General features: G+C 54.9%; 1 protein-coding gene across 1 annotated transcript; it reads left to right on the plus strand.

Moving 5' to 3' along the window:
• Positions 1-2,193: 2,193 nt before the first annotated feature.
• Positions 2,194-13,072, plus strand: TRIM65 (tripartite motif containing 65). The gene is made up of 6 exons (XM_065416279.1): positions 2,194-2,652; positions 4,938-5,033; positions 5,194-5,427; positions 7,892-8,063; positions 9,029-9,112; positions 12,540-13,072. Exons 1-6 carry the CDS (start codon positions 2,206-2,208, stop codon positions 13,070-13,072), a joined length of 1,566 nt encoding a protein of 521 aa, XP_065272351.1. The 5' UTR covers positions 2,194-2,205.
• The last annotated feature ends 4,382 nt before the right edge of the window (positions 13,073-17,454 follow it).

Consider the following 17,454-nt stretch of genomic DNA (forward strand, 5'->3'; position numbering starts at 1 on the left):
AGCTCCTCTGGTACCTCCCGCTACCAGCCAGCCTAGGGCAAAGGGAGGTGACGAGCCCCTGGATATGCCCCATCCTAGCTGCAACCACCCCAGGCCCAGGAGGGAGGAGTGAAGAACCTCAGGAGGAGCAGAGATGAGGCTGGGGACACGTGTGAACTGATAGGGACCGAATTAATTGCTGGGCAGGAGGTGGGTTAGATGAGCAGGAGGAACTCCTGCACAAGGGCCAAAATCGCCTGTCCCCATACATTTGGGAGAGTGGGCGGCACTAACTGTGCATACACACACGGGGGCCAGGCAGGGGGAGTTCAACAGTCAAAAAATAGGACAAAAAATTCACAATACCGTAGAATTTTTTTCTTAAAACAATCTCATTTTTTTTGATGTCCTGAGGTTGGTGTAAGGAGCCCTGGATTTTTCAGCTCAGCCTCTGCAAATATTGACTGTAGAAGGAGAAACACCCTGGGTGTGTCTGTGTGTGGGGAGGGGGGCAGTGATTCCCAGCCACAGCTTGGGCGGGGATCAGGGGGTGAAGTGTGGGGGTGCGGTTCTGATGGGGACGGAGTGTGAACTCCTGGAAAGGGGATGGGGGGACAAGTTAATGATTACTTGGAGGGTAAAGGACAAAGCAGCTAGCCTCTGAGTACCATACGGAGGCAACTGGCTTTTTATTATTTCCAGAGCAGTGTGTGCAAATATGAGGATTTTATAACAGCAAGTAAAGCTCTCCCCTGGCGATACAGCGTGACTACTGCTGCAGCCGCGCTGTAGTGTGGGCAGTGTAGTCACACCCTAATAAACCAAGCGGAGCCCTCGCTGAAAGAGCTTGCAGCCTGAAGGCACTTAGGAGCAGAACAACAAGAATGTACAGCTGCTGGCATGTGTTATGGCCTTGATCTCATGGCGGGAGCGGGAAGTGCCTTGCATCATGCACCAGCAGCCCCCTCTGACCCACCCACCCACTCCCTGGAGACAACTAAAGTGGTAACAGCAGAAAGATCATTGGGTCCCAGTAGGGGTGGGTGGGACCCTGCTCGATCTCCCGTAATGGGGGTCACAAAAGGGCAAGAAATGGACAAAACCTTAAAGAAACCTTAGGTGATGATTTGATTCCACAGATGAGCTTTGAACTCCCAGGACACCAGCCTCAGACTGCAGCCCTGGGATCCAAATATTGGCGGTTTCATTCTCAACTGTGAATCTACATCCTTCATTGGGTGTTTAACATGTTACCGTACTGCCCCTCCCCTGGTAGGTTCTCTTGAAGAATACAGGCTGTTTTGTTACCTAGGATCAGTAAATCCACTTGTTAGTGAATTTGGGGCCCACGCTCAGTCGTGGCAGTGGCCTCCGGGTTAGTGATCTGCACGGCCGGGCTTTGTTATTATGGGGGGGTGTTGCCCCTGAGGTTAGGCTTTGCAACGACCTCCCAAATGCATGACGCAACCTTTTGCAGGAGCTCTGCCTTCCCATACTGATGGAACACAGGGAAAATGTAACATTCTGTTATGAAGCTGCATTGAAATGTGTTACATTTCAGCTTTGCTAGCAATCCCTCCCCAGGGATCAAGACACCTGACCAGTGCTAGGGTTATGTATGACTAGAGCTGCTCTGTGCAGGAAACGGTTTTGCCAGGCTCAGCTCTCACACCAGCAGGTGGCAGGAGTGCTGCATCAAAAACCCATGGAGAGTGTCTCGGGTAGGTCCTCTCTGGTTTGCCAAGGGCTCTGGCCGGGGTATTCCATCCCAGATTGTGGTCCCTGTAACAGAAAAGTGGGTGGTGAGGGGATGCAGGACTCTGCCTGGTTTGTAAAGGACATCCCTGTCCCTGGAGAAAATAGACATTCAAGTTGAAAGCTGAGAATCCCATCAAGGGCTAAACAGAAAACAAGTGACTCCAAAAAAGCAGCCAGCAGCACGATGCTGAGTGAAAGCAGCTTTTTAAGACACCCAGGCAGCCGGCAGACTGAGGGGCTGTGGAGTTAGGGGAGATGAAAACCACAAAACCCCCTTGAGAGAGCTGAGAACATGCGTTGATAAACCATGATGCAGCCGGCTTGCATGTCCCTTTAAGAGCTTGGTTGGCTCCGTGCCATCTCTGTGCCCGTCCCTCCTCTCTGCGATACGTAGCTCTGTCCTAGTCTCCTCGCACGCTGCTGTTTGTGATTTCCTTCTCTGCCTCAGCTGCTCCCGTCCCAGGCAGGATGGCCTGTCAAGGCCCCCGGAAGCTGGAGGAGAAGCTAGTCTGCTCCATCTGCCTGGAGATGTTTGGGACAGCGGTGACCATGTCCTGTGGACACAACTTCTGCATGAAGTGTATCAACAACCACTGGGACAAGGAAGAGAAGGAGGCTCCTCCAGGCGAGAAGGACTATACCTGCCCCGACTGCAGGAAACGCTTCGAGAAGCGGCTGGAACTCAGGAAGAACGTCGCCCTTTGCAGCGTGGTGGAGCTGGTCAGGTCTGGGGAAGTGCAGGCCTCCAGTGCCGAGAGGAAAACCCCTGCCAACGGAAGGAGGTGCTCCAGGCATGGGCGGCTCCTGGAGCTATACTGCCAAGAGGACAAGATGTGCATCTGCTGCGTGTGCACGGTGCAGGAGTGCCGGGACCACCACAGGGTCCTGTTCGAGGAGGAGCGCAAGAGAAAGGAGGTAGGTCTGGGCTGTGTCTCCCCTGTGATCTGCTCCCAATCTGCAGGGCCATGGCGAGAGAGATCAGCTCTCCTGCCTGGCTCTGGGTCAGTCCTGCAGGTGGGTGAGTGTGCTCTCCTCGTTGAGGCAGAAGTTTGGCACCCGGGATGCTATTCTTGACCCTGGCTTGCTGTGTGGCCTGGCTAAGTCGTTTACCCTCTGCATGCCTCAGGTTCCCTGTCTGTGAAAGAGGCAGTGCGTCCATGCCCCTCTCTGGTGACCCTTGGACGAAAGGAGGAATACAAGTACAAGGTATTCACATGTTTAACTAGACCAAGGCTCAGCAGAACTGGCAGATGTTGCAGCGTATTTGGACACTAAATAGTTAATAGTGTCATACTGCTGTCTGGTAACCAGCTCCTGGAGTTCCTCCCAGCCTTCCTGTGTGCGCGCGCAGCCAGTCCTGAGCCTCACAGGGAGACCCAACAAACCTTAAAACGTATTCAGCACCTGCTCCCCCACGGCAGCACGAGGGGCAAAAGGCGACAAACGTCCTTCCTCTGATGAGGCAGCTGAGAAGGTTGGACTATGATGGGGTGTGAAGTCCTGCCCAAAGGAATGAGTTTTATTTAGGGATCAGAGTCCTCGGCTGGTTGGCTGCACCTGCTGCCCAGTGCTGTAGCCGGTACGCAGCGTCCAAGCTGAGCGGTTTCCTCTGAGTGTGTGTGTAAGGTGGAGCGAGGAGGATTTGCAGAAGGGAAATAAAAGGGGTTCCAGGTCAGGTAGCCCTCTCCAGAGACCTGCATTCTGTTCCCATGTGACCCAGGACAATGCCCATCCCCTTCCGTGCCTCAGTTTCCCCTGCTGTAAAGTAGGATGCTGATACTTACCTTCCTTTGTGAGGTGCTTTGAGACCTGTGCACCCAAAGTGCCATATAAGAGCTAAATATCCGCATTGCTCAGGAGGGTGGAATAAAGGAGGATGTGAAAGGCTGTGGGAGCTTTTGCTGGGGAGTGGGGTATGCTGGGGGATCTGTGCAGGGTATATGGATATTCGCAAAGGAGATAAATGTTGTCTAAGTGCTGAGGGTGCCCAGGGTGGCAGGGACATGTATTACTCTGTGCACACTGATGGATAGTAACGGGTGGTTATTGGAAGTGAGCTGGTCAGTGAGGTAAAGTTACTGTACTGCTGTGGTGGTTTATTAGAAAGTCCTGTTTGAATGTATCGGTGTAACTTAATGGGGGGCTGTGGGCAGGGCACACAGGAAAGACACACAACAGAGCCTGTGAACAGCCCCGGGCACACGCTTGGAAGACACCATGGCAAACTGTCAGCTTCATGGATCCTGTCCATGGGTGGCAGGTGAACCGCGGGCTTGAGGAGGCTAGCCCCCCACCCTCCCTTGGCCCCGGAGTGCCAGGCAGGCAGCACGCCCCCCACCCCCAACTAGGGTTGCCAGGTGTCCGGTTTTCGACCGGGACACCCAGTCAAAAAGGGACCCTGGTGGCTCAAGTCAGCACCGCTGACTGGGCCATTAAAAGTCTGGCTGGCGGCACAGCAGACTCCCTACCTGGCTCTGCGTGGCTCCCCGGAAGTGGCAACATGTCCCTCGGCTCCTAGGCAGAGGCGCTGCCCCCACCCCAAGTGCCAGCACTGCAGCTCCCTTTGGCTGGGAACTGTGGCCAATGGAAGCTGCAGGGGCGGTGCCTGCAGGTGAAGGCAGTGCGCAGAGCCGCCTGGCCGTGCCTCCGCCTCGGAGCTGAGGGATGTGTCGCCGCTTCCAGGGAGCCGCCCGAGGTAAGCACTGTCCGAAGCCCACTCCCTGCACCCCCTCCCACACCCTGAACCCCTCATTTCTGGCCCCAGCCTGGAGCCCGCACCCTGAGCCCAGAGCTGGTAACCCCTGCCACACCCCAAACCCCTGCCCCAGCCTGGAGCCCCCTCCCACACCCTGAATCCCTCATTTTTGGCCCCCTCCTGGAACCCACACCCACTCCCGTGCCACAACCCCCTGTCCCAGCCCTGAGCTCCCTCCTGCACCCAAACTCCCTCCCAGAGCCCGCACCCCCTATTGCACCCCACTAGCACCAGCACAGGCCCCGGCCACAGGGGAAGGAAGAGCTGCAGCAGAGAGTGGCAGGAAGTGGGAGGGGTCTGGGGGTGAAAGGCCTGGTCCGAGAGTGGGAGAATCGCGTGATTCCAGGTGACGGGCACGCAGAGAGACCAGAGGGGCAGTTTGCCCAGTACCTGTGACACTGAATATTGTCTCACATTACGCTTCGGGATCTGTCCTCTTTCGCAGGTCCTTTTAGAAGAGTCTCTGGCGAAAACCCAGGAGGAGACAGTAAAGACCGAGGAGGAGATCCACAAACTGGAGGAACAAACTGGCACCATAAAGGTAGTAAGGCAAAGGCAGTCACCCCTCCCCACAGCTGGGATGCAGGGGGCTGGCCCCAAGTGCTGCTCCCTCTGGATAGGGCTCGGGGAGGAAGCCACCCAACTGCTGTCACGTCAATTCTTTGTCTTGTCATTTCCATTGATTTTTTTTTTCTACCCAGGATTCTTCAGAGAGGCTGAAATTGGGGATTTTGCAGAAGTTTGCCCACCTGATGAAAGAGCTGGAGGAGTGCCAGAGGGGGGCCGTGGACAAGATAGAGCAAGAGCAGGCCACTGCCCTAGGGCAAGTGGAGGAGAACTGGAGCCAGCTGCAGGATCATCTGACAATGCTCACCCAGCACCGGCAAAAGGCCCAGGAGCTGCTGATCTGTGTGGATGACATGAAATTCCTAGAGGTATTGGTGCCTGTCCAGCCATGAGTGGGGGAGCTGCGACTACCCTGTGGCCATTGGCCTGGCCACATGTACTCCAAAGGCAATTTCACTCTCTGTATAATGCCCTGTCCACACAGGCAGCTGAACCAGTCTCAAAGCTAGCTAAGAGGGTGCATAACATCTGCTCAGGAAGAGAGCCTCAGGTGTATGGAGGATAGGTCCATCAATGGCTATTAGCCAAGATGGGCAGGGATGCAACCCCATGCTCTGGATGTCCCTAGCCTCTGACTTCCAGAAGCTGGGAGTGGACAACAGGAGATGGATCACTCATTGATTGCCTGTTCTGTTCATTCCCTCTGAGCACCTGGCATTGGCCACTGTCAGAAGACAGGATAGTGGGCTAGGTGGACCATTCATTTGACCCAGTATGGCTGTTCTTGTGTTCATAGACCCTCTACACTATGTCCAGCCAGAACCATGTTAGAAATGACCCCCCCACACCCATGTTAGAAATGACCTCTCCCTTCCCTGCACGCGCACAGTGGAAACTGAGTCTGAGTCTATAAAGTGGCTGGCTGGCAATTTTAATATTGTAGAGTATGGACTAGAGATGGGCCTAATCAAATTCCTGACCCTGAAACATTGGTGTGCTCGAAACGTGACCCTGGGCATGGACCAGCGGTTTATGAATAGCCCCCATTTTCCCAATGAGCGAAAGTCAAATCCAGTTACAGAACAGCCCTGCATTTTTTAATCAGGATCCAGATTCTATGTTTGCAGCTGAAAAGGGCCCATTGTCAGCTGAACCCAACCTTTTTCTGCTAGAGCGAGTGCCCTTGACACAGCAGGGCCTGAACTCTGAGGAGTTGCATCTCTGCCCTCCTCTGGTGGTTTCTAAAGGACTCTTGTGCACGGGAGTGCGGGCAGACCCGAAGCAACCCCATGCTACTGTCGGAGAAAAACAGAGTTCTCACTCTCAGGTTGGGTGCAGCAAGTCAGATACTTTATTATCTCTAGCAACTGCATGGAGGGAGAGAGCTAAACAGGTCTCTCTTCGGGTAAACAATTACAGCAAGCATTTATACCTTTTGTTACATACAATAATGAGCAACAGTTGCATTTTGCTTATACATAGGTCATCATGATATCTTATTTTTCTCACCTATATTTAGACTATAGTCTACATTCCATACTTATCTAACACAAGGTCGCAACAACTTCTCACATAGTTCTTTCCCACTCGCCTCACACAATCCTCGCTTCTACAAATCTCGTGTTATTAGGGTTACAGCTAGCCTGACTCTTGCGCACAGAGGGGACTGTTTGCATTGAAATCCCCTTCAAATCCCTGTCAGTTCTTTCTCTACTTCCACACTACCAAGCATGCTCGGTGCCTCTTCAGCTTTGCTGCAGCTATTACTGGGAAACACCACCTTGCAGGAAGATGGTGCACGTGAGCTCCCCCTAGAGGACTGCATGAGGCATTGAGGCCTGCAAATTATGTATCTAATGCTATCAAATGCCATGTTACAAGGTGACAACGTATCCTTGCTTGGGGTGTTGTGTTCAGTTTGGCTCCCTCCCTTTCCAAACAATAGAGAGAGATCCAGATGAGGGCAATGGAAATAGTTAGAGGCCTGTGTGGGAAGGAAGAGGATTCGTTTTAGGGTTGCCAACTTTCTAACTGCTGAAAACTGGACACCTTGCCTCACCCCTGCCCCGCCTCTTCCCCAGGCCCCGCCCCTGCTCACTCCTCCCCCCTGTTGCTCACTCCTCCCCCTGTTCTGGGGCTCACCTGCCGCTTGCAGAGCTGGGCTGGGAGGAGCTGACATGGAGCCTTCCCGCCTGCCCAACTGGGACGGAGGGGGGAAGTCGGTACCCAGAGCAAGGGGCCGGGGTGGGGAAATCGGGGCAGACAAGATTACACACACTCACACACACCAACCTCTGTGCCAGAGAGGCTGGAGCTAGCCGAGAGCAGCCAGGCATTTGTGTCCATGAGCAGCTTCGCCTGGCTCCAGTTGCAACTGCTGTGCATCCCGCCCTGTGGAGGCGGAGGCTGGTTACTGCGGGTAACAGGACTTTTAGTGTCCGGTCAGCACTGCTGACTGGACACTGCCAGGTTCCCTCTCCGACCGGACTTTCCAGTTGAAAACCGGACACCTGGCAGCCCTAATTAGACTGTTCTACCCTGATGCTACTCCGTAAATGCCCCTGTACAGAGGAACATCACCCATTCTGACAGTGATAGGAGCAGTGGGTGCAGCTGGACACAGGACAAGCCGTTCAGCACTGTGAAGTAGCAGGGTTACTGCGAGTCCCCGGAGCAGATGAATTGGGGAAGTAGATGCAGATGCCAGGGGACATGATGACTGTGCCTTCCCCTTTCCATAGGGAAGGGGGTTTCTGAGCTGTTGTGCCACTGAGCCTCCGATCTGAATGCTGGTATGTGCTGCATTTCCTCTCCTCTTCCTGTCCCGTGCAGGAATTCCTGCTGCTCCCTTCTCCGGCCAGCCTGGGAGTTTTGCCAGTTGTTGAATTCGATGTGGCCAGCACGGTGGGTTCCACTGCTAAGATCCTCACCGAGGTCTCTAGACTTTTGCTGGAGGATTTGCCCAATTCCCTGAACCCAAAGGCGGCTGATGCTGAAACCAAAGGTAAGCTCTTCCCTTGAGGACCTTCCCCCCACTGCCCAGCTGGACACCAAGTCACCGTCCCACCCCTGCCTGTATAAATCATCTGTCTGCAGTGGAACTGATGTAGATATGCTGGGCTAACGTGTGTGGGGGGGTGGGGACGTCTCACCATTCACATCACAAGAATCGCCCCCATCCCCACATGTGGCACTAGAGGGGCCGCTTGTTGGCTTGGGCCAGGTTTTTGTTACCAGATCTACTGCAGTAGCCTGAAGGTTGGGCCCCATTGTGCTAGGTGCTGTACGAACAAATAGCAGATGACAGTCTGAAAGACATAACAGGCGGATGAGATGAACAAGTCAGTGTCCGGTGCTTAGCGCCCGTTACTTTAGCATCTGAGCACCTCACACCCGCTAATGGATTTAGCATCACGGCACCCCTGTGAGGTGTCACCCCCATGGTACAGAGGCTGAACTGAGGCCCAGAGTAGATTAAGTGACTTGTCCAATGTCACACAGGGAGCGTGTAGCAGAGCAGGGAACTGACCCAGGTCTCCCAAGTCCCAGGCTGGCATCCAGCCCACTGGGCCATCCTTCCTCTCGGACAAGCAGGCTGGGTGGGGTGGGGCCAGGAGATGTAATGGGATGCGCCAGTTCTTAGGGGGTCAGGAGATTGATTCCAGTTCCCCAGTCTAGCTCTGATCAGGGCATGCTTTACTGCATGCCCTGGGGCTCTTGCATATAGACATGGGCTCCCCGGCAGGCCTAGCTGGACCCACTCCCTCGGCTGTAACATCAGAGTGACCGAGCTGGAGTTTTTGTTAAACCCTCGTTTCCTTCCTCCCACCCCAGAGACACACAGACAGGCAGCTGCAACTGAGTGGTCAGAGCTGGGCTGTGCTTCTGAAATCCCGCCCAGATACCTCTGTCTGCGGGAACAGTTCCCTCCTTGTTTCTAGAGCTTTCCCTTTCTCTTTTGCTCTGCAGAGTCAACCAAGCCAAAGGCGCTTACTGTGATGAAGGCAGGACCAGCCCTTCCCGAGTGTGAATTAAGAGTGGAGCTTCTGAAGGGTGAGGCAGTTCTGGGTCTGAGTGCAGCTCAGAATAACACACGCTGGGAGCCAGCCATGCGGGTGGGTGGGAAGAGTAGGATAGTGTGTCTATAACCTTTGAAGGGGACTGGGGTTTCCTTCTTGGACTGGTAACAACATAGCAATTTAGCAAGCCAAGGCTGTGCCTCGGGGGGATCTGAGTTACCATTTTCGAGGCAAATCTGCACTCCCTAGGCAGGATGGCTTTGGGCTTACTACACTTGTGAGTTACAGCACAATAAAGGAGCCCCGGGCACCCTACCTCTCTCCCCGTCCACACTGGCAAGGCACGTAGAGCACTCTGACTCCGCGGCTAGAGCGCTCCTGGTACTCCGCCTCGGTGAGAGGAATAACGTTTGCTGCGCCTTGGCTACAACGCCCGGGCGTCAGTGTGAACGAGGTGTTGCGTTACTGCGCTCTGATCAGCCTCCGGAAAAGTCCCAGAATCCCCTTAAGTCAGGTGGCCACTCTTGTCATCGTTTTGAACTCCTGTAGGAATGCAGAAATGCCCTTTCAAAGCTCTGTTTCTGACAGCCGGCAGGCAAGCTGTTACTGTAGAATGCTGTGTAAGAGAGAGAGAGGCGGGGGGGGGGAAAGAGGGGAGTCTGCTGCTGTCTGAACTTACAAGACAGCATGCTGACATGCTCTCAGGCCCCCAAAAACCCACTCTCTCTCCCCCCACATACACACAACCACAGGCGCCGATTCCGTGGGTGCTCCGGGGCTGGAGCACCCACAGGGAAAAATTGGTGGGTGCTCAGCACCCACCGGCAGCTCCCCGTCTCCCTGCCCAGCTCACCTCTGCCTCCGCCTCCTCCCCTGAGCGCGCCGCGTGCGCGTTTTTTCCCCCTAGCTTCCAGCGCTTGTGCCGCGAAACAGCTGTTTCGCGCGGCTGGGAGGGAGGGGAGAGGAGGGGGAACACGGTGCGCTCGGGGAAGAGGCAGGGCTGGGGCGGGGATTTGGGGAAGGTGTCCAATAGGGGCGGAGTTGGGGCGGGGACTTTGGGGAAGGGGTTGGAATAGGGGTGAGGCTAGGGGCAGGGGGGCACGAGCACCCACCAGCGCCGGGGAAAGTTGGCGCCTATGCACACAACACACTCCCTGTCACACTCCACCCCACCCGTCCCATTTGAAAAGCACGTTGCAGTCACTTGCATGCTGGGATAGCTACCCATAATGCACCACTCCCAATGCCGCTGCAAGTGCCGCAAATGTGGCCACGCCTGTGCACTTGAAGCTGTCAGTGTGGACAGACTGCAGCGCTTTCCTACTGCGCTCTACAAAGGCTGGTTTAACTCAAAGTGCTCTACATCTGCAAGTGTAGCCATGCCCTGAGTGTGGCTAAAGTGATCTGGATTTTACCCCTGCTTCTGACACGGGCTTCCTGGGTGACTTTGAGCACGGCTGTATCTCAGCTGCCCTAACAATAGGGGATCAGAATACTCCGTTGCCTCACAAGGGAGCATGGGACTTCAGTCATCCATGTGTGCAAAGGGCTTTGAGATCTTCAGATAGAAGTTAACATTGTTAGTATCTTACAAGGCACAAATACCTCAGCTACCATTACTTAGACTGGGTCTACATTACACATCTACATCAGTATAACTACATCACTAGGGGTGTGAAAAGTCCACGCCCCTGAGCGACATAGTTATATCGACCTTAACGCCCCTGTGTAGACAGTGCTCTGTCGCGGGAAAGCTTCTCCTGTCGACATAACTGCCGTCTCTGGGGGAGGTGGATTAACTACGCAGACAGGAGCAGCTCTCTTGTTGGCGTAGTAGCGTCTACACTAAAGCACCACAGTGGCACAGCTGCACCGGTGTACGTGGAGACAAGCCTTTAGGGGACCCTTTCGTTACAAGGGACCCAATTCTCCCACTGCAATCAGCAGGAATTCCTCGTCCCCCAGGGTGGGAGAATGGGGGCCAGGGTAAGTTGTAGAAGCAGAGTAATTCCAGAATACCACCTGTGGGTGGGAGTCCCTCTCTTTTATACACACACACACAATCTCTCCCTCCCTCTCTGACTTCTCTCCTCGGCAAGCGTCAGGTGCCTGCTCCCGCCCAGCCATATTTAGGCACAGAACTTTCCATGGGGAATGCTGAGAAGCTTAATCACTGCAAGCAGCTGCCAGGCTCCTGGCACAGAGCAGGGATTCATCTTGGCTGGTCACATCTGAACTGCACGTCTCGTGGCACAGCATAGAATTGAAGTGACGGGGCAGCCAGTCCACAGAGAGCTGCTCCAGACATAGGGGAAAGGGGTAGCATCCTCCCAGTACATTTGACCCTCCCCAACCCACCCTGCCTCAAATCTTAATTGATCCGGGCAGTCTCCTGGACTCTGCTCCCTTGTTTTAAGAACTTCGTGTCTCCTTGGATGTTATCGCTTTACATCTTTTCCCATTTCTACCTCTCTGAGCAATCACCCTGCTGAGTCTATCAGACAGTCTCCAGTTTGGCTTGGTTAGCTCCTGCTTTCAAAAAACCCAGCCCTTTGAGAAAGGGGCATAGCCTAGGGGTCTGAGCAAGGGGCTGAGAGCCAGGAACTTCTGGGTTCTATTCTCAGCTCTGATGCCAATTCCTAGAATGCCCCTTTAACCCTCTCCACCCCGGCTTCCCCATCTGTAAAACAGGGATGTTAGTATTTACTACACACGTTTCTAATATACCCATCACCACAGTGCCTGGAAGATCAATCATTAATACTTCCAGTGCAGGGCTGTTACAGGGATTGGTTAATGTCTGTAAAGAGATGTATTCATAAGCAGTGCCATAGAATGTTTGAAACATTATTAATTGTAATAATGTTATTTATTATTAATGAACGAAGGTCCATAGGAGCTAACTGAGCAAGGTTATCTCCGGGTGGGACTCCAATGACTGGGGAGCAGAAGCACCCCAACAGAGGTCAATGCATCTACTGGGAAATGCTGTGGATAGGGGATAGTGAGAAATAGTTCTTAGAACCAGAACAAAGATGGTGCTGGCAGAAGGCCATTGCATCCTCCTCCTCTCAGAGGATCTCAAAGCACTTTGCAAGAATTCATTAATTTAACCTCCTGATACTCCCATGAGTATCTCTATTCCCATTTTACTGCTGGGGAAACTGAGGCATGGGGCGGGGACATGACCTGCCCGAAGTCGCACAACGTGCCCGTGCAAGAGCCAGGAACACAACCTAGAGCTCCTGACTCCCAGTCCTGTGCCTTACCCTCAAAATCACCCCGTCACCCAAACGTGCTTTGCGTTTTCCATCTTCAGAGAATTTTACATAGCTGAGTGATGCCTGGGCTGGATTCCTGATATAGGCAGGGGGTGGGGGTTGGGGAGGAGGAAGGTTAAAGGAAAATTAAATTGTTCTTGCCCCTGTGGTTTATACTGTGGATGTCCATGTTGCCCACAGATCATCGAAATTTGACCTTCGACCCAGACACAGCCAATAAGTACCTGCAGCTGTCCAATCAGAACCAAAAGGCCAAGCACACCCATTCTCCTGATGGCCTTTGTCAGGATCATGCTGACAGGTTTGAGCTGTGGCAGGTTCTGTGCAGCCAAAGCTATAGCCAAGGCCGCCACTACTGGGAAGTCAGGATCTCCAGCCACTCCGTCATCCTAGGAGTAACATACAAGAAAATCCAGAGGAAGAAGCGAGCAGGTCGCTCCTTCAGCATCGGACTGGATGGATTGTCCTGGGGGCTGCAGATCCGGGAGGACTGCTACTTGGCCTGGCACGAGGGCCAGTCGCATAAGATCAGGGCGCCCTTGTACAAATGCCTCGGAGTCAGCCTGGACTATGGCACAGGCGTCCTGTCGTTCTATGGCATCGGGGACGAGATGAAGCTCCTCCACTCTTTCCACTGTGTCTTCACCGAGCCCCTCTACCCAGTCTTCTGGCTCTGCGAAGGCAGAGCCGTCACCCTTTGCCAACAGAACTGAGCCAGCAGCTGGGATGCAGAAGCCAAGCCATAGCCAGCGGGGCGTATCCCATCTTGCAGCCAGCTGCCTGGCTTTATTCGGTGGGCAGCCTACTAAAGCTGTAGCCAGGACTGGAGGGGTCACAATGCAGTTGGTTTGACAGGGCCGAGGCGATGGGGTTGCAATGAATTAAACACGGGCAGATGAGGCGGGGACCCTGAAAAGCAAAGAAACGTGGCTGGAATGAAAATTGCCCAAGTAGTTCAGCCCTATGTAAATTAGAGTTAGGTGGCAGGAGACCTCTCACAAGGATCCCCTGCTGGAAGAGCTGAAGCTAATGGGATTCAGAAGGCACCTGGCATCAGTCTTGTTGCGTGTGGAACGTCATTGCCCGTCTCCAGCCCATGTGACATAACAGGGAGGAATTAGGATCCTGTGGTGGCACCATGAAAGGGCTGCAGTTTGGGAGGCTCTGATGGGATGGCGGCAGGAGAGGAGATAGCACAGCTTGATGTCCCAACCCTCATTTTCTCTGCCTCCCAGAACCTTGGACAGTCACCTCCTGCTTTTTGTTCTGCAGAGCAGTTGCTATCAGAGAGGTGTCCTTGCATAGGCGCCGATTCCATGGTGCTCCAGCCCCGGAGCACCCATGGAAAAAAAATAGTGGGTGCTCAGCACCCACTGGCAGCCTCACGGATCAGCTCTGTCTCCTCCCCCTCCCTCCCAGCACCTCCCACCCGCCTTGATCAGCTGTTCAGCGGTGTGCAGGAGGCACTGGGGAGGAGTGGGGGCAGGAAGAGGCGGGGGAGGAGGCAGAACGGGGTGGGAAGTGGGAAGAGGCAGGGTGGGGGAGAGGTTTGGGGGAAGGAGTGAAGTGGGGGTCCAGCACCCCCAGAGAAATCACAAAGTCGGTGCCTCTGTGTCCTTGCTAAGACACTCTTAGCTTATTGGAGGAGATGCCGGTGGGACAGGCCCTTCACCGACGTGCTGTAGAGGGCTGAGGAGGTAGTTACTCTGGTATTGCAAACTCTTAACCACTTTCCCCAAACCACCCATGTTCCGGGATGGTTCCAAGAAGAGATTCCAGTCTGGCCCCTTTCTAGCATGCCGGGCTGTTCTCGCGCCAGGCCTCAGAACATTCAGAGCACAGTGGGGGTGGGGGAATGAGAGGGGAGCGGACTTTTTCCTCTGCTCTGCGGACAGTCAATTCCCATGGTTGGGTTCTACTTGTTCCCCTCTGGAATAAATCTCTGTTTTCTTATGCTGTGAGAGTTTGCCTGGGAGCTCAGGTCTGGTGAAAGGAGCTGGATTGACAGGAGGCAGACTGGAGGAGGAAGTTCTAGCTATCCACAAAACAGACCCAGTGTGGGCAGCAGTAGGCGAGCTTCCCATACTCCTGGCCTGGCCATGTGCCTCCCCAGGAGTCCCGTCCCATCCCATCCCTTGTGTGTGTGTCCTTGTCTTGTCTGATTCAGTCCCCTAGGGAGATGAATGTGTTTCTTCGTTTCAGCCAACGTGGTTTGGAAATGTAAGAGTTTAAAAAAAAAAAAAAAAAAAAGGAAACTTATACCCCACAAACCAACTACCCTCTCCAGCAGCCCCTGCACTGGGCCGCATGGGGCTGTTCCTTTAACTGGCCAGGACTTTGCTCTTCCCCATCACTCGAACTAGTCTGTGCTGAAGGGTGAAGCTGTGCCTTGCTGGGTGGCAGGGGAGTGTCGTGTAGTGCCGGTGCTGTTATCCTGCTTTGACAGGCCACAGAGCGGGTGGAAGCAATGGCTCACCATGCCCAGCGGTCCTTAGCTGTGAGCCTGCCTGCCGCTCAGCCCAGTCTGCCAAGCTTTGCTCTGTGCCTGCCCCTCATCCCCATCCTCCACAGCTCCCTTCCAGCCTGCACAGCTTTACCTCCCAGCCACGTGGTTGAAGTGACCACTAGGGGGCATTGTCTCGGTACCTTTTCCAGGATAAAGATTTGTTGCTCTCCTGCTACTAGAGGGTGTCTGGAACCACGGCCCTCGGTAATGCTCAACAGAGAGGCTCATGGAAGTATTGATGCACTAAATCTCCAGGGAGGTCCCCTGGCCCACATCCACTTTACACCAGGAGTGGATTTGGCCCAATGACTCTGTTGTCGCTGCTGGACTCCCACGGGTAATTTGCCTCTCCAGCTGCCCTGTTTGAAATGAGTTTGACCCTGATCCAGTTCCCCGCGGACAGGTATCCACAATCACATCCCAAAATACCACCACCGCAGCTGGCGTGACTTGGTGCCCGTGTTGGCAGTCTCACTGGAGATGGTGAAGGCCTGAAGCCTGAACACTGTCTCCCCCCTGCCCCCTACCTCACAGTGGACAGAGGCCATGAGTGGGGAAACGTGCCTTGCCGCTCCCTGGGCCATGCCATGTCTGTGCATAAATACAAGGCAGCTACGCCCTGTCTCCTAGCTCCCAAACAGTCCATTATAACCCCCCCTCTGTCCATATTCCCCACACACCTGTCCCAAACCCATCCCCCGTGGCTCTGGGGCCACTGATCACCCCCTCACCCAGCCCGCTTGGCAAACGTGTCCTGCTCAGGAAAGATGCCTCCTGGGCCGCGAGCTCGTCCCAGACCGTGCCACTCTGAGCCCTAGCACTACCCCCTGGGCTGCTGCCTGCCCGGGGAAGATGTTGCTCTGCCTCAGGGCAACTCCTCGAACAGCCCCATGGCTTGGGCCAGTGAGGTGGGTTTGCAGACAAAGCTGAGACTGAATTCAGATTCCCCTCCTTGCCTCAGCTTCCTTCTCTAACCAGCCTGTTTCCCCCACCTGTTTCCCTCTTGGGTTAGTGCTCCTTTCTCCCCCCCCCCCATCCAATTGTGGAGATTGGGGCATCCCACTGGATCGGCATGGGAGGAAGGGAGTCGGCAGGAAAAGGGTGAGGCTCTGGCTCTGGCTTTTTGGCCGCCCCAAGCAAAAAAAAACGGGGCGGCCAGAACGACAAAGCAAAAAAAAGAAAAAACCTGCAGCGTGGCCGGAGCGCGGGTGCAGGGGGACCGGCTGGGGTGGAGGGGAGGGAGGGAGCGGGCAGGAGAGAGAGAGAAGGGGGCGGCCAGGGCTACAGCAGGGGTGCTGCCACGCGGCCCCTCCTGCTGCGCTGCCGCCTGCCGCGAGGGCTCCGCTCCGGTCGGCGGGGAGGGAAGGAAGAGGACTGCCCTGCAGGGCGCTCTGGTTCTCCGCGCCGCCACCCCCTACAGGGCGGCCAGAGCGGAACAAACAAACAAAAAAAAGTGGCCGTGCCGCCCTAGGATTGGGCAGAATGCCGCCTCGAACAATCTGCCGCCCCAAGCATCAGCTTGCTCAGCTGGTGCCTGGAGCCGGCCCTGGTCACTACGCCCCTACTGCCCCATCCGTGCCCACTTCAAGCAGCCCCTGCTGCAAACCCTTTCCTCTCCAGCTTTCCATCCACCGTCATGCTTCCATGTCAATGTCTGATCGCTCCCTCGCAGAGGTGGGCCCCAGGGTTGGGCGGGCAGGGCTTGGCAGAGCAGAAGGGAGAGTAGCAGGGACTGTCCCATGCAGAGCTGGTTGCTGCTGGCCAACTGCCAGGCTGGAGAGGCACGGCTGCCTGACTTGGAAGGAAGCTCAAAGACTCGGGTGGGAGGAAAATGGCTCAGCTAGGGTGAAGGCTGGAGGGAGGCTCTGTCCTGCAGGGAGAGCTGGGCTGCAAGGGGTGGAGGAGTGGCAGAATTTTGGGAACCCAGGTCTCCATATAGCTTTTATTTTTCCCTGTTCAGGAGGACGAAAGTTAGGCAGCAAATCACCCAGCTCCTTAGCCTGGGTACTGCCCCATAGCTCTGGCTCTCCACAGAGCCCCTGCCCAACTCCCTTCACCTGGGCAGCATCTGGAGCAGCCATGGAAGGGGGCACCCTTCCTGATACTGGCTGGCCATTTGCCTCCTGCCCCCTGTTGAGGCTGCACTGTCCCCTGTCAGCCTGGCTCCCATGCTCTGAAGAACATGAATAGCAGACGGCCATATTCAACACTGGCGGCCTAGCGGCTTCAACGGAGCAGCACCCGCCTCTGCCAGCAGTGATTTTGGCCTGGGGTATGCGAGACGGCAGGCCAGGGGGGCTGACTGAGAGAAGGAGGGAAGGAATCTGTCTCACCTAGTGGCCAGAGCATGTCCCCAGCAGGAAGGGTTTGAGGCAACACGAGAAGGAAAAGGCCTGTGTCTCATTGCTCTGCTTGCTTCGAAGCCAACCAGGGGCATGGCGTTTTCAAACCTTAAAAGCAAACACACATAAAACTGACTGTCCAGCAAAAGATATTTATACAACTGACCTGATACTAGAGAAATAAAAATGGCCTGATAACTATGGCTGGCCTAGTCACTGGAATCCAGCACATAGAAATTACAGAGAC

The sequence above is a fragment of the Emys orbicularis genome, chromosome 13, assembly GCF_028017835.1.
Source record: "Emys orbicularis isolate rEmyOrb1 chromosome 13, rEmyOrb1.hap1, whole genome shotgun sequence".
In the NCBI taxonomy this organism is placed as follows: Eukaryota; Metazoa; Chordata; order Testudines; family Emydidae; genus Emys; species Emys orbicularis.